The sequence below is a fragment of the Lutjanus erythropterus genome, chromosome 24 (assembly GCF_056507025.1).
Source record: "Lutjanus erythropterus isolate fLutEry1 chromosome 24, fLutEry1.hap2, whole genome shotgun sequence".
Lineage (NCBI taxonomy): Eukaryota > Metazoa > Chordata > Actinopteri > Lutjaniformes > Lutjanidae > Lutjanus > Lutjanus erythropterus.
In genome coordinates this window covers 16523979-16546735 of record NC_139340.1, presented here as the reverse complement: position 1 = coordinate 16546735, position 22757 = coordinate 16523979, and the positions used below count along the sequence as shown (strand labels likewise).

Sequence of the window (22757 nt, the reverse complement as noted above, 5' to 3'; positions counted from 1 at the left end):
ATAAAGTGAAGCAGCACCTGCGACACCAGATCACTGGTGATTCATTTTCGCCAAGTTCCACTTTGTTTGAACCAATCAGACAGCAACCAATCACGTTGCAGGAGAGAACCACGAAGAACAGACATTATGTTAGTGAGCTCCAGTTGGAAAAAACGACACCAAAGATGATTTTGTTTATGTACAAAAGCTATGCTGTAGTGTGCAAAATGCACGGGTTGAAAATTACTTAAATCAGCCTTCAGCGCTTTCTGTCAGAAAGCCTTTCTAATGCATGATTAACTGTCTGATTTAACCCAAACTATGATCTTTTTCTAAGCCTAACCAAGTAGTTTTGGTGCCTAAACTGCAAAAGAAAACCGAAAATAATAATATTTCACCTCCCATCTGTCCTCCTACAGCATTTCTGCAGAAAGTCTTGAAGGCACAAGCAACAAGACACAACAACATCCAACTTCTTTATCATCTGAAGTTGCACAAAGAACGATAAGTCGAGGCTCTGCTGATAAAATAGTGAAGAGTGTATTATGGCTTGTCAGTCATTATCTACTCACCCTCATGCTCATTGGAGGTTGGGTTTATTTATTTATTTTTTTAATCAAGTACACAAAACACCGCTGGAGTTTCACGGGAAAAAAACAGCACTGCAGAATCTCCCAAACAACTGAAGTGAAGGGTGACCAGCTTTCAAATGGAAAAAAAAACCCAATAGAAAATGAAACCAAATCCCTCCATACTGCTCGTCTGCTGCAATCAAAAGCTGTAAATGCCGCTGACTTGTGCACACACACCGTCACACCACACACACAGTTCAGACAGTGTGCACGTGGCTCAGAGATCAACATCTACAGTGAAGATTCGGGCTAAAACTGTGGTGTAAATAACATTTTTTTAGTTGGCGTGTCGGGGCTTTAGGAGACTTCACATCAGTTTAGGAGATTCTGCAGCACTGTTTTCCTGCAGCACCTCTGCTAGAAAGAAAAGGTAGCTTGGATCTGGATAGTTTTGGTCTTGTTTCTGATTTTTCTGTCTGTTCAAACCTGCAGCTGCTGAGCTGCAGTGTTGCATGCTGTTGCATTCCCAGATGAATCCGTGCAGGCGCCCTCTGCCTGGACAGATCCATCTGGGGAAAACATATGACTCTGCAGCGCCTTGCAAAGGAAAAGCATGACTGGTTCACTCTGTGGCAAGGAAAAGGTGTGAGCGAGGCGGGGGAATTACCTTTGATGCGTTTGTACCTCTTGTACCAGCGTCCGAACTCCTGGCATTTAGAGGTGGAGACGTTGGCGTAGTAGGAACTGTTCACTATCGCTGAGATCATACTCTGACAAAAAGACAAAAATAAAATGATCAGGACAAAAGTGGACGTGATGCTGCAGGAAACAAAAATCTGTGATCATTTTCAGGGGATTAGGACCATCCCAAAAGATATGAGCAAAAAGTCAGCCTGAGAAATCTGACTTTATACCCAAAACTGAGAGATTAATCCTAAAACTCTTCAGTTTATGAAAAGCCAGCGCTCAGTCCTGGGAGTGGCAGGGCCCTGAGACTCAGAAATCTCAGCAGCTGATTTATTAAAACTCTTCACCCACCCTGCTTTTCCCAACATGCACTGGGGTCACTTCTCCAGCGCAGGAGATGCAGAGCGAGCAGCTCAACATGGGAAACGCTGAGGATTAAAACTCACATGAGTCAGGCAGCAAACACACACCACCCACACACTTCCCCTAATCACTAATTACATCATGACTAAGTCGTGTGTATAAATCACAAGTCCAAATGACACACTCTCAAGTCTAATGACTGCAGGGTGTGTGTGAGCAGCATAATTGAGGTGTGCGTGTTTGCATCCTTTCCCATGGGACGCTATCAATACTCCTGCGAGCGAGGGAGATATTACACAGTGCACTGAGTGTGCGGTGAGCTGATGATGAAACCACACGTGTTTGGAGAAAATACTCTGCAGCATCTCGGCTATCTGTGTGTGTTTATCTCCAGAAAAGGAATTTCAACCAACGTCTCCCGACTTGCACAAATGCGTCATCAAAAAAGAGTTCGTTTTTTTTTTTCTTTTAATCATCAATCAGCCAGGATATCAGAAAATCAGCTGCGGTGGTTACTGAGAGAGAAGAGTCATGACGTGAACCATCCTGTAACTGCTTTTTTGTTTGATTATTTTCATAATTTATTAGTTGATTATTTGTTTGCTCAAGAAAAAGGTGAAAAATGTCGCTCAGTGTTTCCCTGAAGCCCAAAGACGTCTTCAGAAGCCAGAAAATAATCCAATGTCTTTTTTAAATGTTGTTTTTTGGGATAATTCTGGTCGGTCCATTCTGTCCCTTCAATTTCCACTTTCAACCAAAATCAAAAGTTTCTTCGATGACTGGCAAAGCCGTTTTTTCAAGAAGCTGGAATCAATGAATTTGGACTTTTTTCTTCAAAAAATAATCACTCAAACTGACTAATCAGTTATCAAAGTAGTTGATGATGAGTTTCATGATCGATTATATGATTAATCGTTGCAGCTCTAGAGGCGTTACGAGTCGTATTGCTGGTGAGAGGTTACCTGGGACAGAGGACACTCCTTGGCCAGCGTGCTCTGGTTGGTCTCTCTGAGCAGCTCTTTGAGGGCGTTCCTCACCGTGGCGTGGGTCCACTGCTCCGACGGCAGCTCCTCGAGCCGCGCGAAGCTGCGCACAAACACAAAAAGCCGTGTTGTTACACACCGAAACAAACCTGCATTGACTTGAAGCAGGTTAAACCAGCCAACAGAACAGAACAGAAACTAAGGTGCGTGCAGAAAACCCTGAGCTTCTGGGGTTTGGTACAGACACTAAAATAATGACAATAAACATAAAACCTGCAGCTTGACTTAACTAAACCTGCAGCTGACCTGTGCAGCAGGATCCTCAGTGTGACCATGTGGTAGACGTCCAGCAGCATGTCAGCCACTGTTGCCTCTGGAGCATCTGTCAGGTAGTGGATGGGCATCGGCTTCCACCGGCCCACTTTAATGATGCCTGGAGAACACAAACAAACACACAAATGCACAATTAAAGCATGCATTTAAGAGCGCAGATTTAAATGAACTGTCCGTTTTCATGTTTTCTTATCGATATCGTCCTAAACGGAGCTCCCCAGGAGCTCCCCAGGTCTTGGAGCATCGTCCTGGGCTGAACATTCCCCTGGCCTTTCTACAACCGTGACTGGAAGTGCAAATCTAAACAGGCCTAATCGCGTTAGGATCTGCTAAATCAAACACAGACCCTGCCTGGCCTTGGCCTGCCAGCCTTAATCATGAGTGTGTATGTGTGTGTGTGTGTGTGTCTTCATTGCATGAGGATGGTGGTGATAGGGGCAAACGAACAAAGGCTGCTCTCTCGGGACTCCACAGTTGATTAATCAGAGGAGAAATGTAAAATCAGCTCAACATTAAAGAGTGAAGCATTCGGGCTGTGAACGAGAGCGGCGTTTTGATGTTGATGCACTGAATAAACACTGAGGTCACCGCTCTCCCGTCTCACAGCACAAGATTCCTCCTCAAACTGGCAGGTATTGTGTGTCCTGCAGCTGACTCTGCTTTAGACATGATTGTTAATACTTTGACATGTCAACAACTGGTTACTGATAGGAATTTCCAGACAGACTTTGTTAATTCCAGTTCTGTTCTCAGTGCGGATGAGCGGTTTCAGCTCATCACAGATTTATCAGGATCTGTAACGAGATACTGCAGAACAACAACGCCAAAGAATTGTTTGAGGTAATTTAGAAAAACTTTATTTTCTTCTCTTTTTTGTAATGAAAGAATTAAAAAGTTCTGGAAAACTACAAATCTTTAATGACAAGTTTTAAGGGATCTTTATTAAGTATGTTCATGTTTTTAGATTAAAAAACTCAGTGTACATAAGACTGACACAATGCTGCCATAACCATCACATGACACCTGACATGAATGTTGTTATTAGCATCATTCCGTCAATCATGTAATTTTTAGTGCAAAGCTGACATTATCTGAGACGTTATGATAACTTGACATTTATCAAGACAACAGTGTCTTACAAACTGACATTAACAAAGACAGCATAACCTGTCATAAACATGCCATAGCAGGCCCAACTTTCAAACTGAAAGGAACTATTTAGCTTTGTGTCTTACAACATTACATTAAACTGTCATATGTAGTTGGTTTTGACACTGGCTGTCATAAGGCCATTATGACTGTGACATGAATATTTTCCTTAATCTCAACGACAGTGATGCAACTTTGACTTGTCATAAAGATGTGAGTAAGTGTTATTACACTATTGAATGCTTTTACAACAGTGTCATGAATCATTCCCTTGACGTCAACGTCAAAGTAGTATATTTTACACTTGAGTTGAAGAGGCTAAATAGTTTCCTTAAGTTTGATAATTAAGCCTGCTATGGCACGTTTATGACGGGCTATGTTGTCTCAGTTAATGTCAAGTTGTCTTAACAAAGACACTGTTGATTAATCTCAAATCGTTATAATGAAGACATTTCAAATAACATTTTAAAGCTTTGTATTTAAAATGACATAATTGACCAAATGACAATAATGAATGTTCATAAAGGCATGTTTCATGTCATGGTTATGATGCTGTCATGTCAGTCTTATGTAGACCTCTTTAAATAAAATATGTCAGAGTAACACAGTGCCTGAACGTGGATTAAATCAACCTGTCCATGTCAGAAATACAGGATTTAATGACACTAATGAACCTTAAGTTGCTGTAAAACTCAGTGAGAGTATAAAGTTACTGTCCTGAGTGTAGCATGTTTTTTATAATAAGGTTCGGGTTGTTTCTGGGATTCTTTAGCGGTCTGCAGGCCTTCAAATACGGTAAATGCTTATTTTTAAGTGAGTAATATCTGAAAGCTTCCCAAAACATGGCCATAAGTTAAATTTAGTCTGATTTTTTTTGCTAAGCAATTCACCTAAGCCCATATTAAATCCAGAACAGTAACCATATACTCTAAATAAGAAATAGCTTCTTTTTAATTAGCCATAATGTGCAAGTTAATTAAAGAAAAAACCCCTGTGCCAGTTAAGAGTTTAAAAATACTGGTCCAGCCAAAGTTATGCAAGATGCAATTCAATCGCTGAAGAAAATAGAAGAGTCTCTGTATAATTTTGGTCGTGACCACACTGGGGGAAAAATGCATGACTCCAGCCAAAAATTATTTATTTGAAAAGAAAAGGCTTATTTCTCAGAACAAAACCTAGCCATTTGGGAGAGGCGAGGGGGGTCGCAGGGCGTCGGCCACTCGGTTAGAGTGCCCTGTGTTTACGGGACACACCAGGAATGTCAAACTGCACTGCTCTGTGTGTGTGTGTGTGTGTGTGTGTGTGTGTGTGTGTGTGTGTGAAGTCTGTTGTTTTATGGTTGACTGGATGTTGTCTGCGTTCTTGTTTTGATCTCAAAACGATGAGGGAAAAAAACGGTTTGGTGCTGCTCTGAGGAGCACAGATCCAGACTCGGGGTTTGGGTTTAACTTCTGTGCAGCCAGGTGGGTGAACTACATTCCATCAAGACATAAGTGCTGAGAAAACCAGATTTATCTTCTTGGTAAATACCTTTCCTCTGATGGTTTAAACTTTTTGGTACTCGTCGTACCCATGTGGCAACTCCCACCCATCTGGAAACCAGTTATGCTTCATTCATCTGCTGCTGGAAATAATTAATTACTCATCAATTACCAAACAAAGTGGTAAGAAAGATGCAGGCTTTTTCCTATTAATGTGTAATAATGGAAAAAGTTTCCCAGATGTGATGTAAAAAAAAAAGCAGATTTTCTTGACAAATAAAAGGTCAGCAACATTATTTTTAATGCCTGTTTAATTTGTAGACAAACAGGGATGTGACGTCACTGAAGCCTGGATTTGGGCTCGCTGCTCGCCTTCATCCTGGCGCCAGGAAAATCCAAATTTTTTGTAAAAGTGGAGGGACGCCTGGGTGGAGCTGAACAGGAAGTGGAAAAACCACCCCTGCTGTCAATCAAGTGAACATGCCTTATATCTGCTTAATGGGGCGATGATTCTCAAAGCTGCCGCCAGATACAGGCTGTGCAACTAAAGTCTTTTTTTTTTTTCTTTAATTTAACGCCTGCAACATTTTCCAAAAAAAGCTGAGACGGGAGGCCTGTTTAACACCGTGATACATCACCTTTTCTTTTAGCAATTCTGACAGGATTAATAAAGAACAACACTCAGTCAGCGTTTTGGGATCTGAGGACAATAATTGTTGACGTTCTGATTCTTGCTTGAAATATGCTGAGAATTCTTCCTTTCACTTTAACATCGTCATAATATGCAACAAGTTTTGTCTGTGGTTTGATGAGGCTGATTCAACCTTGCAAAGTGGAGCTATGTGTTTTGTTTTCTTGCAAATTTAAGACTTTATAATCTCAGAATATTCAAGTTTTTTTCTCGTAAATTTGCACATTTCTTTTCTCATTAATGTTTGTTCTTGCAGATTTGTGGGCTTTTTTCTCATAAATCTCCTAAAAACTAAGTGTTTTCTCAGAACATTACTCTCCTCCCTGAGCACCTTAACACACCATCATGCAAACATATTCACTTGGTATCTACATAATTGTCATATTTGAAGTGTCAGTCAGGGTTGCTGACATTCTTTGTCATGTGGCGTCTTTCCAAACAGGACTGAAATTATAGTGCAGTTAATTTAAGTACAGTGCAGGACATTCTCCTGCTAGTCTGCCTCAAATGTGGGGATGTCATGCAGAGATAAATTGTACTTAAACTTTCTGAAAGCATTTCTGAAAAGATGCATAAAAGATGCATGTTGTCGGGACTGAAGAGGACTGTTTCCTGTGGTGATCGCAGGACGCTCTGCGTTCAGCTCCAGTCAGCAGCAGCACTCGGTTTGGAAAAGCATCTCAGATGATTGATTTAAACACACACCTGCACACACCCAGACTCTACTTACCACTTGCCTGTACAGCTGAGCTGTGGGAGTATCCCAGAGCGACCAGCGCCGTCTCCACCAGCTGCGTGAAGAGGACGTCCTTACGAACCAACACAAACTCAGCGTGGCGGTCGCCGTGCCCCTCGCAGTCGCCGGCTGCATCTGCATGTTCCACCACACAGTAGACCGGGATCATCAGACCTGGAACACCAACGCAGAGAGCTGCAGAGAGTCGCAGAAGAAAAGCGTGCATGTGTAGTCTGTCCTCGACAGTGGAGGATGTTCCTACCAGTGTAAGGTGGAACCTGGAAACTGGTTAATGTTTTCCCAGATCCACGTTTGATGACTTTAGACTTGAGAAAAAGGAGAGAACCATGAAGAGCTAACGTTAAGTTACTGAGCTTCAGCTGGAAAATATGACAAAGATAATTTTACAGCATGCAAAAGAGTTGAGGCAATGTTGATAAAATGTCACATTATGACTTTTTAAGGACTCGAATCTTAAAGTCCGCCTGTCTTGACTTGGGATTTGAGTGCAAAGACTGGAGATTAAGACTTGTAAAACAAGGAACTGATCCCTGTTCTTGCAATATTTCTGTCTTTACAGGGATACATGATGTTGCACTCATGAAACTGATGAAAGCAGTTGAGAGAGAAGTTCAAATCCTGCCAACTTTCTCACTTTGCTACGCAATCGTTGTTGGAAGTGCGCGCAAATGCCTGAGTCATCTGTTTCAGAAAGTTACACAACTTTTCGGCTGACCCCTCTGCATCGTCTCAAAAGAAAGATCGGTGAGTTTTATTAACCGACATGCCACAAAATAAAACTAAATGTTCCTTTTACTTTGGATAAAGTTAGTTGCTTACTATCATTCACATGTTGCAAATCTTACAGAGCAAACAGAGACCAAGGACAGACGTAAAGGACATAAAACGAGTCAAAATGCACACAAGAACAACATTTTTCAGTAAATGAAAGTGTTCAGTGACAGAGTCTGTCAGTGCTGCTGCAGTACAGCCGCCTGCTTGGTGGTCCAAGTACGACACTCTGGTTAAACTGGGCAGCTGCCAGCGTGAAGACTGTACAACTGTATTTGTGTTTGCGCCACATATTAAAACCCACAAAGAATAAGACTTGTTTCCAGAGCTCTTAAAGGACATAATATCTGTATCATTCAGCTCTCAGGAGCGGTGCCATAACTCCAGCGGTCTAGACTCGTTACTGGGCGAGTACCGAGAGCTCCTCCAAGCCTGGAACCATTCACACCCATCCAGTCCACTGCTCGGTCCCACAGGAACTGCTAATTAACAAGCTATCAATCCTCCTCCTGACGAGACGGCGACACATCAGCCGGAGCCAAACCGCAGCAGCATCAGGCACGCTATCGGCCAATAAGCCAACCGCTCGGTGGAAGGGTGGAGGGAGGTAACCCAGCAGAATATCTGTTTGTGTGTGTGTGTGTGTGTGTGTGTGTGGGCGTGTGTATACTGTTACAATGTTTGTGTGATGATGCATGATGATGTTTTCAACTGCATGAGAGAATAATGGGCATCTGTGCGTGAGTGTGTTCTGTGTTAGGTATTTCAGAGCGTACATGCTGCTCTGTAATACTGTACTAATGCAGAATGTGTGCGAGTGTGTGTGTGGCTGCACCACCCACAGACAGTACGCACCAACATCACCCACATGTCCTCGGTAGACTCTTATTTTGCCTACATTTAAGCACATGTTGTGATGAGTTAAGGGGCGAATGATCTCCTCCTTATGTTTGCGAGAGAATTAACAAATTAGCTCGTGTTACGCGCTGAAATGCGAAAGAGTTTACAGCGCTTCAGCACGGCCACACTGGAAAGAAGGGTGAAAATGCTGCGAGAGGAACGAGACGTGCTAATCGTCTTCACGCCCTCTATAGGAAAAGTTCTCTCCCACAAAAATAAAACTTTAATAGGGAAAAAAGTAAGAAACCCAGAGAGGAGAAACTGAGACAGACATGCGATATGTCGCGAGTACAGAATAAAAAAAAGTTGCAGGCGTCCTCCACAAGACTGCCCAGTTGTTGTCTGAAGTGCGTGTGAACGCCCCGCCCCTCGAGGTCGATAAGCTCACTGATGCCTACACATCGTCTCAAGAGTGAGATTTGTGAGTTTAAAAAGTTCAGATCCTGCACATCTACCCAGTGTGAGAAGAAGAAGAGAGAAGTTCAAATCCTGCCAAGTTTCTCACCAAGTCATTATGTGAAGTGTGTGTCGCCGGGGACGTTTGTTGTACGTCTCCTCTCTCTCTTTCTCTCCCCAACGACTTAATAATCAATTAATTGTACAATCCTGAACATTTAGGATTGCTCATTTTCTCTGATGTGTGTCACTGTTGGTCAGACAAACAAAAAAAATATTATAACTCATCTTGGGCTCTGGGAAAATCTGGTCCAAACAGGACAGAAGGAAATGACTAACAGATCTGGGATAATGTGTTAAAAAGGAAAAAACAGAGCAGAAATAGAACAGTCAGGATGAACAAACATCTGGGGAGTGTTCCAAACATCTGACTCGAAGCGTCAGGAGGTACCTGGAGGTACCGTCCCTGTGTCTGTGAGGACGAGGTCAAACTCTGCGCTGATGGGAAATGTAATCAGTTGAAGCAATGAACTGCAGCACTTTTTGAAGCACTTGTCCAACAGGCCACCAAGCCTGTAAACTTGGTAGCCCAGCTGTAAACGTATGTAAAAACATCTCAGAAAAGGTAACTTCCTTAACTGTAACGCTTGGGTTTCTAGTCTCGGCCTCAGGGTGGCCAGGTGATGTGTTGGCGCTACATTAGGGACAAGACATTTAACCCAAAGGTCGTGTAAAATCTTGTGGTTATCTTGAAGGGCACAATCCTATTTTTCCTACAGTTCCTGAGGTTTTACTGCTAGATTTCCACATACAGTTTACACACTTTACTTATTTATTTTCATGCATAAATATGCTAATTGGAAGACTGTTTTTGTACATGATCATGGTATTATAGAGGCAATGTATGTACGTGTGTGTGCACGCTGACATCCCACCTCCAAGTGGTCTCAGTGGCGTGCCGTTCTGCCTGCTTCGCGGAGCTGCTGGGCTGCCGTTGACCTCCAGACGGCTCGACTTGCACAGCGGGGGTCCGCTGGAGGCGGGGCTCTCCCCTCTCTCCTCTGGGCTGACGCTGTCCCGACGGCCGGGGCTCTCCATTCCCCCGCCTGCACCTCTGCGCTGCTCCATCGCCCTGAAAACTCCACGAGGAGGAGCACCGAGCACAGCGTGTGAAGCTGGGAGGAAACGGGGAAAAACGTACTGTCAGGTCACATAAAGCTAATTATGGTTTGACTTTGAGAGGGGTTATGGATGCGGAAGAGCTGAAATGCTCCTCATACAGAGCATCTACACCATATATCATGTTTCATACTTTGCCAGCGTCGACTGTAACAAACTGTTTGATCAACAACTGTCTCTTTGTTCAATTCCTCCACGGTTCTCTGTTATTCACATAGAGGAGAAGTAAAAACAACCACAACAGACAGCGAGTCGGAGGCATCTGGGACAAATCACAGGTCAACAAAGTGGCATTCACTGAGACTAAACACAGGCAAGTATATTATCCTCTGTTTAGACGCATCGGAGTAAACGACACGTTATAATGACAGACGTGAGGGTGCGTAAGGCGACCGTGGAGCACGGTGACAATGCACAGGAGATGAAACTCACTGCAGCTGCAGCATGAGCACCATTAAATATTCACTCATGCCAAACTACAAAATCAATATCAGTATGAGTGTATGTTATATTTTAAATATTCTGACCACTTTACTCTGCCGTCAGACAGACTTTTCTCCACTCCAACAAACTTTAAGTTTTAGAAAACTCTTTTTCCTTCCGCTAATTTATGTGGTAAAGGACATGACAGAACAGGAAAGGACAGGGTACATCACAGGCTCATCATAAGATGTAACAGTGCATGAGCCTACATGACATTTCATAACACTACATGACATGACACAGCAAATTTTTAGAGACTAAACAATGTCTTATATTTTAATTAAGCTTTAAAGGTGCAGGTTTTGTTTCCTTTGGACGGAGCCAGGCTAACTGTTTCCCCCTGTTTCAGGTCTTTATGCTAAGCTAAGCTAAGATAACCATCTTCTGCCTACAACTCCATATTTAACTCACAGATTAAAAGAACATAAAACAAAGTGTTATATATAATATATTTCCCACGCTGTCAATCTGTTCTTCTGACACAGGTTCCTTTTTCATTTTTTCAGCTTAAAACCCAAAAGAGAAATCTGAATTTAAAATGTATATAAAATGTTTTTATTTAGTTTTTCATCACCTCATAACAAACCTGGACTGTCGACTGAAATGCTAGAGGGCTTTTAATTTGAAACAGATACAGGAAGTGAATTTGTATTAACAGTGTAATGCAGTAATTTTGAGAAAAAATCTCAGATTCCTCCGTCTTAAAATGAATACTTCCTGGTTTATTTACTTCTCTCCGACAATAAACTGAATATCTTTGGGTTGTGGACAAAATGAGACGTTTGAGGACGTCATTTTGGGCTCGGAGAGACACTATTCGATTTTTTTTTTTTACAGACCAAAAAACTAATTGATTGATCAAGCAAATAACTCGATTTGTTGCAGTTATGACGGCCTACATTTCCCATCAAGCCTGGACCGAGTATTTTGTTAAGTTTGCTGATTTATGTTCCAAAATGCAATAAATTTATTGGTGCTTGAACCTGTGAACTAATACACTTCATGAATTTCTCTGCAATCTGCTGAGGCTCATGAGCTCAAAAGTTATTTTGCATCTCAGGTCTCCACATGGTCGACAAACAAAACCACACACTTCACTTTAAAAAATTTAAAAGTTCATAAAAAAAACTAAAAATCAAACAGTCCATGCATCTTCACACACAGCCATATGAAACGTGTTTTTTTAACACATTTTTATAGCACATAAAAAGGTTTCTTTGCATTGGTTTACTGCCAGACAGCTCTGGTTTAAAAACTACATTTGTGCTGCATTTTAAAAACACAGATATGAGCAGTACACCCGAAATGTGCAGCAGCATCATGCATGGCTAAATAAACTGTGCAGAGTACATTTGGGAACGCTGTCTGCTCTCTGCTTTGTGTTTTTTCCCTCACACTGTGCGGTTTCCACTGGTATGACCGTAAAGCCGGCAGCGACACATGAATCTGAACCCAACTGCGACACATGATTATAATAAAACACACATGCAAAATTAATAGCTGCTGGTAAAAAAGCCCGTCCAACACAAACAAGAAAAAAATAAATAAAAATCACACAGTATGGAGCACGGCGAGGCCCCACCACACTGCGCTTACGAGGGAGGAAGAAAGAACTGCAGCCTGTCTGGGGCTTCATACGACTGACATAAATGTGCATCAAAATCTGCCAGCGAAAAAGAAAAAAATCAGACAGTTTATTACTTCTTGCAGAGCATTTTGTGTTGTTTAAAAATGACTGGAGGTGGACTTTGAATATCCCACAATTGTCACCACAGGAAACAGAAATCAGTCCCTCCAGGACTCCTTTTTGGGGACTGTTGCGGCCTAAAACGCCTGATTTCACAGCAGCTTTTGTAGAAAACTGCAATGCATGTTGTCTTGTTTTGGGGAATTTTTTGCAGTGAAGTTCAGGACCAAATGAAAACTGCAAAAGAAAGTTGCATTTTTTTTTTTTTAATTTTAAAAAAGGCAACTTGTTCCAACTCTGCACTCTGTTCTGATTGTACTGACTAACCTCACCAAAAATGCTCACAATTACAAAAGTCATAAAAAATCTGCTTCATTTGTAAATAAAAAAGTGCACCAGTGGGGTATTTAACAAAGAAGAATGTTTTTGGAGCTCAAAATTAGTCAAAACAGCACAAAACTCTAAAATAAAAGAGCACAGAGCATTGATAAATGTGTTCTTTTCAACAACAAACAACAAAACATTGACTCGATTGACTGGCAGAACGGAAGCAATGATGATCGGTTTGCAGAAAAGTTGCCGAATTTGGACAAATTTGCAAGGTTGCACAGAATTCATTGGTTGAATTGGCGTGAACTGTTGCGATCACAACGTCACAACTTCCTGGAGGGACAAATCAACTGCGAGGGGAACGAATCCTGTTGCAACCTTTTGCATACCGGGTGTATTAGGGAGAGGTAACATGTTCTTGTCCTGGAACACAACCATCAACATGCATACATAGTCGCTACGTTAGTCGCTTCAGCCCAACGTCACCCCCATGTTGGACTGAACCTGTGAACGAATCCATGTCAACAGGAGACGTTTAAGTGCCTTTTAATCCAGAAAACCCACAACTTTCACAGTGTTGCCCTGTCCAATATGGCGGCGACGTTGACGCACAATCCAAAGACCAACACAACACAACCGTATCTCAACATCACATGAGGATTTTCCTGCTTTCTTCTTCGACAGCGGCCCAGAACATCAAACTTCACACCTACAGACGCCGTAACCGTGTCCACGGACGGGAACCAGGAACCACTGCGAGGACTTAAATCACGAGTCACACTTACTGAGAAGGCCAACGCCAACACTGGAGCTCAGAGTGTTTTTCACAATTCACCCTGGTTCACAGACAGGATGTGTAATGTTTTGCAACATAAATATGATGGAAAAACAGTTTTATGAGTAAAAGACCACCATGTGGACCGTGCTGCTGCTCTCTGTCCCTCTGGGTGCAGCTGTCCCTCCCTCCCACGCTGCCTTTGCTAATTTACCCATCAATCCTTGATAATAAAACATATTTAATGATTACTGAGCGCTCTCCAGTCCACCAAAACCGAAAAACAGCTCAAATTTTCCAATAAATCTGCTTCCCCCCAGTGGGACTCAATTTCACTCCAGGGAGGAAAATAACTAAATGCTTTGTTTCCGTCGAAGTCGTTTTCTCAAATCAACGCGCACCAAACGGGGACACAGCGCCAATTAAACCCTGAACTGGACCGGACCCGCGTCGCGCTGAGATGAACATGAACACACACCTCGTGCGCTGAATCACAGAGACAGGAATGTGAGGCGCATTACTGCAAGAATCAAAGTGTAAAATAATTAGATTGCATGTCAACGTTCAAAACAAACTTCAGTGTGTTTGCTCGAGGTTTTAATAAACACATTTTTGGAATATTTGGGGCAATTGATGATAATCAGCCCCCTTCCCTTCTCTAACCAGAGCAGTATTTGAGTCATTAATGGGACATTAAATGTGGAGGAGGAAAAAAAAACATGGCTGTGGTGACAGAAACTCACAGAGGAACATGCACACACAACAACATGGTGGCCTGTCAGTTTGTTGAATTTTTCAACTTTTTCCAACTTTTCTCAACAAGTATTGAGGGAGAATCCTGCAGCCAATCAGCTATGAACTATCCCTTTAAAGGTACTGAGTACCAAATCCCAGTCCTCGCAGTGTCTGACATCATGGAAAGAGACAGATGTGAATCTTTATGTCAAACAGTCGTATAAGTAAGATCATTTATGTTTAACTAAACTAAACTCCATTTACAGAAACAGTAATTTTACCATCAAACATTCAAACCCAACAGAAACAAAATAAAACTCACCAAAACCATCTTTGTTCATGTTTCCACTGTCTTAACAATCATCGACTCGGGTTTGGTTGAAATAAATAAATACTGGCAGACGACAGAGACGGAGGTCACACATCAGAGAGAGAGAGAGAGAGAGAGAGAGAGAGAGAGAGAGAGAGAGAGAGAGTATTTTCACATCTAACTCTGTGAATTTGAGTTTATTCCAACCAAACCAGAGCTGGTGATTTTTGGAGCAGCAGGATGGTTTTGGTGAGCTTTATTTTGTTTTCTGCTAAGTCTGAATGAAGTGTGTTTTACGATGATAAAATTAGTGTTTCTGTAAGTGGAGTTTGGTGGCTTTGGCGTGAGTGACAAATTGGCTGTTTTTGGTTAAAACAAACGGGATCTTACTCTCTGTAGGGTTTCTTGTTGTTGTTGTCAGACACTTAGAGTAAAAATTTTAGCCTGTCAGTGGAAAAACAAGGACATTTAGGGGACGTGCTTGGACAGTGTGCAGTTGCCCCAAAGGATTAAATGACAGCTGAGAACTGCAGCGCTCTCACTCAGTACTGGACCAATTTCAAAAACTCTTGTCCCATAGACTCAAAAACACCTGCAAATAGGGTCCAGATTGAAAAGTACAAAAGTTACCCTTTAAGTTTTTGGACAGTTTGTCTCTATTGAAGTGGAACAGCTCCCATCCAGGTTTTAAAGGTGTTTCACACAGCTGGGGCTGCAACAGAACACCAAGTCACTGCAATGTTGATCGTTTTTCATACGTCATGACATTTTCAGAGCAGACATTTGGACGCAGGTGTTACTAATAACATCAGTGATGATTCCGCTGCAGCTAAATGGAACCTGCCTTCTTACCCTGATGTACCAAAATGTAAATGACATCCTGCCACATATAAAAAAAAGACCTCATAAATTAATTTACCCTGGTACTTCTGTTGCTCTTGTATTTGATCCTTTGTCAAATAAACTAAATTAAAGTGAAGAAAGTGAATTATTCATTATTTTCTACACAAACTGACTTATAAATCAAAAGCCCAGGATTTATTTTGATGTCAAACAGTGACAGAAGGTTGTGATTTAAGTGGCCATCATAAATACTTTGATATTATTAATACGGTAATAACAGAAGAGGGGGGGTGGGGGGGGGGGGGTTTGGGGGCAGAGTATCAGTCTTTCAGTCACTCCTTCACACTCATAAAAGCACTTGAAGCATCAGATTGTGGGGGGGTGCAGCCAGAGAGCACACACTCCAACACACTCCACCAGCACACATGGAGGCCAAATGTACAGTCACACACACACACACACACACACACACACACACACACACACTCACACTCAGTAGCCTCCAACTGACAAATCACACAGAAACACACAGCCAACCCACACCGGCTGCACAACACTGCAGTCGATTAATGACAGCACACTCTAATTTAGAGGCATTTAACGGCGTTTTAGGTGTTCGCTTTAATTAAATCAACTGTGAGTCGACTCAGGAGGGATGCTACAGCGGAGGGTGAGGCCAGCAGGATCCAGTTCAGAACTTTTAGGGGTCTGGTGACGACTAAAAGTTTGTAGGAAGGGTCCAAAGAACCAAGAGGACGTTCCAGGAGCCCTTGAAGAGTTTCCAGGGGTTTTTAAGAAGTCTCAAGGGGTCCTGGAGTGGATCCAAGGACGTCACGCAGGCATGCAGACAGACAACAAGAGGTGAAATCTTCTGCATGCACACATGCAAGACCCACTCCTTCACTATTCTGCATTTACTGTCATAAATGTCAAAGAAAAGGAGCAAATCTTCACATTTAAGAAGCTGGAACCAGCATGAAAAATGACCAAAAGGATTAATCGATTATCAAAATAGTTGGTGATTAATTTAATAATTGATTAATCACTGCAGCTCTACATTCCTGACAGTGATTTCACAGTGTTGCGGTGCAAACTGAAGCTGCAGCGATTATTTTGCAGAATATTTGATTAGTTGATCAAAAGAAAACTATTTTGATAATCGGTTAATAATTTCAGGCATTTTTCGTGCAAAAAATGTAAAACATTTGCTGCTTAAATGTGAAGATTTGCAGCTTTTCATTGTCATGTATGACAGTAAATGAAGAATCTTTGGGTTTTGGACTGTTGGTCAGACAAATGAAGACATTTGACGGTGTCACCTTGGGCTCTGGGAAAGTATTTTTCACAATTTTGACAATTATAAGCTAAAAGATTCATCAGTTAATCATGAAAATAATCAGGAGTTGCAGCCAAAACTCTGAGATCTGCAGCAATGCTCCAGAAAAGGCATGAAAGAATAAGGAAACAAGAAAACGTCATACTGCTCCTTTAAGCAGCTCGACCAGCCTCACAGTGAGCTCTTACTACACAGGCTGACAACACACTTACTGCAAATACAGTTTAAAGGGACGGTTCACCCAAAAACTAAACCCAGCATGAGCATGAGTAGGTAAAGACTGACTTTTTATTTTTGGGTGAACTATCCCTTTAACACCACAAGCAGAGGCTTGCAGTCGTGAAGTCGATTCTGATTGGTCACAACTAACATCTGGCCTCATCAATGTCACCTCCAGACAGACGCATCAGTCTGTATCTGCATTAGCAAATTTTAAGCTCTGTCCTTAATCAATCATTGGTAATATTAACGATCAATTAATCGATTAACTGTCCTTGCATACACCAAAAAATAACAAATGTATTTTTTCTTCTTAACCAAAGTTTTATTTCTTTTAGTCTTTAGGGGTTCTTCAGAAGCAAACTGTTCTGGGTAGTACTGTTCTGATGCTCCTACTTTAATTAATTAGTCTTTTATAATTAAAAATACCAGTGAAAGTTTACTGTAAAACTTGTTACTTTACATCATGGTATTGAGTGTTTGTGTATTTATTTTAATGTGAAAATGAAAATATCACTGTAAATTATCCTGCCTATCTACATAGTCTACATATAATAAAATAAATTATAATTTGACATTATGTCAGGAAACTAAACTGCTCTTTTTTGTCCTCAACAAAACACTATGCAAGCATTCACTTACAGCCCAGGAAGTCTCCTAATTAATTAAACATAAATACTTATTTTTTTCCTGATTTAGTCAGGAAGCTATCAAGATAATGTGAGAGGGAACATGTGAATGGGAAAACTCTCAATTAAAAAAGTTTCTTCATTTCCGTGTACATAATGTGCTTTCTTTTTTATCATTTTATTTAAATTACAAAGCCCTTGGAAAGTCTTTATATTGAGACTTCATGCATAGTGAAATAAGTACATTTAAGTCACCTGCATAAAAGACTGTGGGAATAATAATAATATTCATGACATTATTATATTTTTTTAATATTTACTTGCCCTCAACAGACCAGTGTATGCAAGCCTTACATATTATATTTGACATCACATAACACTATAAAGTCATATCTTATCACTAAATGTTCATAATGTTGTATCTTCTTATATTTGTCAGAAAAATTGCTGAATTGCTGAAGCAGCGTTTCAGCAGTTTGAGCCTAAGATAAACGAAATTCCGTTCACAAACCTCTCAAATTATGATTTCTTCATTAATTAACACTAATTATAATTAAAGGCGCACAAATGTTGAATAGGGCGTTAATCTTCAAGACATTATGTAAAATTCGGCTTACATGTATGAGTAATCATTTACTTATTTTTCGTTCAGTCTCAACTTTTATCTCACTTTCTCCCTGCTGTCTGTCGCCTCTCCTCAGCTCTTTTCACCTGACGTGTCGCAGCAGGACAAACACAGCTGCAGGTAATAACATTAATTTAATAATGGCTCCGTTTGATTCGGCTCTGCCAAATAAACTGATATTGATAATATATGCCAATAAGTACCGACAAAAAAACGGCGGTCTCCTATTGTTAATGATCAATAGCACACTAAATCAAACGTTCAAGCTTCTGATTATTAATTTTATTAGCTGCAGATTTGTTTGACCAATGACAGGACTTTAGAAAGAGCCGTTTAAACGGTTATTAAATTAATTGTTGCTCGGTCGCTTTGCCAACCTGAACTTTAAAATATGTCGTTTTAAAGACGCTCATAATCATTTCCTCAGGTTTTCAATAGACTTTGGTGTGAGAACAAACTTTTAAACTAACTTTTTTCCCCCAACTTACCTCAGGGAGCGTCGTAAACGTGCCATAAAAGTAGCTTATAACAGTTCAATATAATTATAATTGATATATGATAATATTGGGGTAAACTCAGGTGTTACCAGTGAGACTAATTAAGGTCCCATTCCATTTAGTCTAACAGCATTTCCAGTGAGCCAGCATGCGCAGTAGCAGCACCTGTTTGACCTAAATGGAACTGGACACCTGTTTCACGTCAAAATGGCTGCTGTGAAAAAAGAAATTAGTGACCTGTACTTTTACTGTACTCGAGTATTTCTGCTTTCTGCTACTTTATACTTCTCCTCCACCACACAGAAAATCCTTCTTATAGTGAACATTACATTATTTTGTTTTATTTCTAACAGTTTTAGTAATAATGAGTTTTATTTAAAGAGTATTTGTCAGGCTGCTCAGACTCTTTATATAAGACAGAGCAGACATAAAAAAGATATTACAGAGCATGAAGTTTATTATTATTGAGTTATTATTTCAGAGGAAAATATTGTACTTTTTACTCTAGAACATTTATTTAATAATATATAATATATAAAGATAAAGGGGTAAAATCACCAGACTGCAGTATATAAAGTAAATATAAACCAACAATATAATATATATTATTCTGACTATTCTGCATATACTTTTAGTAGCCTGCTCTGTGGTTTTAGTAGTTTTACTTCAGTAAATACTTCATCCAGCTCTGTTTATGTATTACTATAATGTTTTTAATACCTTAACTTGCCTGCTTGGTCTCATAAGCTGTAAATACCACTTAGCTTATCTAACAAGTCAGAAGTATATTCATTAAATACATAAATTGAATATAAATATAAAACTTAAATCCTCAAGTTTTCCCTCGGCTCCAAACATTTATGTTTTCTACACTGTGAGGTGTTTTTACTGAACGTGAACATGAAACTTCAGTGTCTGTGAACGCAGAGCGGCTGAACGTGACAGACTTGCAAAAACTCCAAATCAAATTATACAATTAGATTTATTTCAAATTATTTAGGACCCCTATAAGAGCAAATCCAGATGTGACAAACTGTTCAAGTTTATGCCTCCAACACACAAAGAAAAAATGATTTAAAGTTTTATACTCCAAAATGAATGATAAGTTGTTTGAAAAACACTTAAAATATTAGTTTTTTATTAATTAAAGCAAAAGTTGCAATGTGAGGACTGTGAAAGAAAGAGAAAGTGTCACTTCATAAAAATTTAAACTCATTTAAGATGGGATCATATATAAAATAAATCAATTCAAACGTAAAACAGAATCAAAAATCAAATTTAAAGCATCTCATAAACATGAAATGATCATATGAAGCATTACTTAAATACTTCTGCATCAAGTTTAAGTTAATAATGTGACAATTTGTGTGTTTTCATAATAATTGTCTTCATTTTCTAAAAGAAAACACATTTAATCTCAATCATAACTCATAAAAAGTGACAGCTCTGTTTTTCCTGTCATTCTATGAATATCTGTTTCTGTCAAATAATGACAGAAAAGTGTGTTTTTTGTATTTATGTTAAATTTAGTTGTGGTTTTAAAGCTTTTGGACTGAAATCCAGTGTATTTACTTCACTGTAAAGCCTGCAGTTTCACATGAGATTAGTCTTAAACTTCCATAAAACCTGAAATTTTAACCTCTGTGGTCTCTGAACGTGTGATACAGAACTTTTTGAGCTATTTTAGCAGATGTTTTACTGGTAGATTTACCTGCAAGTTGGGAACTTTTCAAGTTTTGAGTAAAAGCTCACTCACTTTTTAAGAAGTCACCGTGCTTGCCGGGGAATAAACTCCATCCATTGGTGAGAATGAGAGAATCCAGCCTGAGAGGAGGTGAATTTTCCAACGTTTCTCCCACTTTGTGACAAAAATGCAGCAGCAGCAGCAGCAGCAGCAGCAGCGCCGGCAGAACGAGCCAGGAGATATAGAGAGGAGGAGTGATGAGGGCAGACTGCTGCTGCCTGCTGGGTAAAGAGGAGGAAAATGACACATGTGGAGAGAGGAGGAGGAGGAGGAGGAGGAGGAGGAGGAGGGAGGAAGAGGAGGGACAGAGGAGGGAGATTTTTTTTTTTATTTGGGGGGGAGGGAAACCCAGAGACAGACTGACATACATTAAATATAGTTACATCTATTACTGTCTTCAAATCTTTAACACGAGAGCTCTCCAGCAGAGTTTCAAATTAATACAAATACAAGAGGAGGTGAACAGCATTATGGGTAAAAAAAAATAAAAAAAAAAGAGAGAGAGAGAGCCCCCCTTTATTCTAGAAAGCCGACACTAAATGAATAATGTGATCACAGATTTAGAAAAGGATAATTAATTTCCCAGATGTCGAGATAGAAGCAGGGTGCAGGAGGAGGAGGAGGAGGAGGAGGAGGAGGAGGAAGAGGAGGGAGTGTGAGGTTTAAAGAAGGTGATTTATGTCAGAAGTTCATCACTGTAACGGTCTCACTATTCTTCAGATAAAAAGTAGACGCTGTGATGCTTCATAGCGCAATAGATCAGAGATTATAAACTTAATACTCAGTGTTTAAAAAGTCACAGATGATCAGGATGGACATAACAGAAGCTGAGTGTCTGCCCTCTACTGGTGGAAAAAATGTTGAAAGGGACAATAAAAAAGGTAACATTTGACACCCATGTCTATAATGCATTATAAACATTTGTACAATGCATTATAATCAGTTTATGGCACTGTGTACTAATAGTTATAAGCAGCAATAGCAGTGTTTTTACCCCTGAGTGAGAAACAGAGACAGGAGGTTCATCACTTCACTATCATGTTATAATGCATTATAATGTGATTATAGTTCATAGTTCATAGTTCTAATATATGAACTATGAGAATTATAATACACTATGATCATTGGAAAGAAATTGTTAGTGAGTGGACAGCAGTTATGAGATATTACTGTATGGTACGTGACATTATAGGTCATTGTAAATGATTTATTATGTGTTATGATTATTGTTATAAAGCATTATGAATATTTGAGTGTTTATAGTCATACTTTATAGAAAGTGTTTTGTGTTATTTCATTCCTTGTCTTAAATGACCTAGTTGAGTAACTTAAAATCACATCGTAATGCACTGTAACAGTGATTATAATGCATTGTAATACATTATCATCCTTGCAAAAATAAAATAAAATGAAGCTAAATGTGTTATGTGTTATTAGTATTGTTATGAATCCTTATGAATACGTATGAGTGCTTGGACAAACAGACAAACAAAAGACACATAATCACAAATCAGAAACTCATAAATCTGAAAGAACCTCCAAGCGAAGCCTCCAGTTTCATGGTTTCATGGTGAGTAAATAAGAGTCCGTTCTTAGGAACAGATCTGGGTTCACCATGAGAACATGATCGGTCACATGACAACTCATCAATAACGATTGGCTGGAAGCTGGTGCAGACAAGAGTTGTTTAAAAAAATATTTTCAGGCAAATTAGAGCAAAAGGTAAGAAAATATTTAAAAAAAAATCTTGATGTAATTTCTTTTAACTTTTGGTTGTTTTTGCTGATTGTAAAACTTTTCCCTGGTTTATAAAAGAGATAACAGTGTGTGTGTGTGTGTGTGTGTGTGTGTGTGTGTGTGTGTGTGTGTGTGTGTGTGTGTGTGTGTGTGTTTGTGTCCAAATAGCAGGTCTGTTGTTGTTCACAGGCAGCGGTCAGCTCTCACTGATTTATTCTACATGGAAGAATAGTCACCTATCATTATAATACTCTGCCTGTCTGCCTTCCTGTCGCTCCTCCTCTGTGGTCTCCTCTGTGTGTGTGTGTGTGTGTGTGTGTGTGTGTGTGCAGCACTGCCAACACTTGTCTGTCCTACATCATCTTAAGTATCTATGACAGCTCACCACAAGTCACTCAGCACGAGCAGGAGGTGTGTGTGTGTGTGTGTGTGTGTGTGTGTGTGTGTGTGTGTGTGTGTGTGTGTGTGTGTGTGTGTGTGTTTGTGTGTGTGTGTGCGTGTGTGTGTGTGCGTGTGTGCACAGTGATTAAAGAGAGCCTCAAGTCTCCACTGAAAACAAGTCAACT

At 40.2% G+C, this 22757-nt stretch overlaps 1 protein-coding gene across 1 annotated transcript in view; it reads right to left on the bottom strand.

Moving 5' to 3' along the window:
• LOC146304882 (DNA-binding protein SATB2-like) overlaps nucleotides 1-20621 on the bottom strand; it is a 30257-nt gene extending 9636 nt beyond the window's left edge. Inside the window, exons 1-6 of the mRNA XM_084713335.1 lie at nucleotides 20467-20621; nucleotides 9998-10237; nucleotides 6969-7148; nucleotides 2891-3017; nucleotides 2564-2687; nucleotides 1219-1321 (exon numbers count right to left, since the gene is read on the bottom strand). Of these exons, the coding sequence (XP_084569461.1) occupies nucleotides 1219-1321; nucleotides 2564-2687; nucleotides 2891-3017; nucleotides 6969-7148; nucleotides 9998-10190 (727 nt within the window). The 5' untranslated portion in view covers nucleotides 10191-10237; nucleotides 20467-20621. The remainder of the gene's footprint in view (nucleotides 1-1218; nucleotides 1322-2563; nucleotides 2688-2890; nucleotides 3018-6968; nucleotides 7149-9997; nucleotides 10238-20466) is intronic.
• Between the last annotated feature and the right edge of the window lie 2136 nt (nucleotides 20622-22757).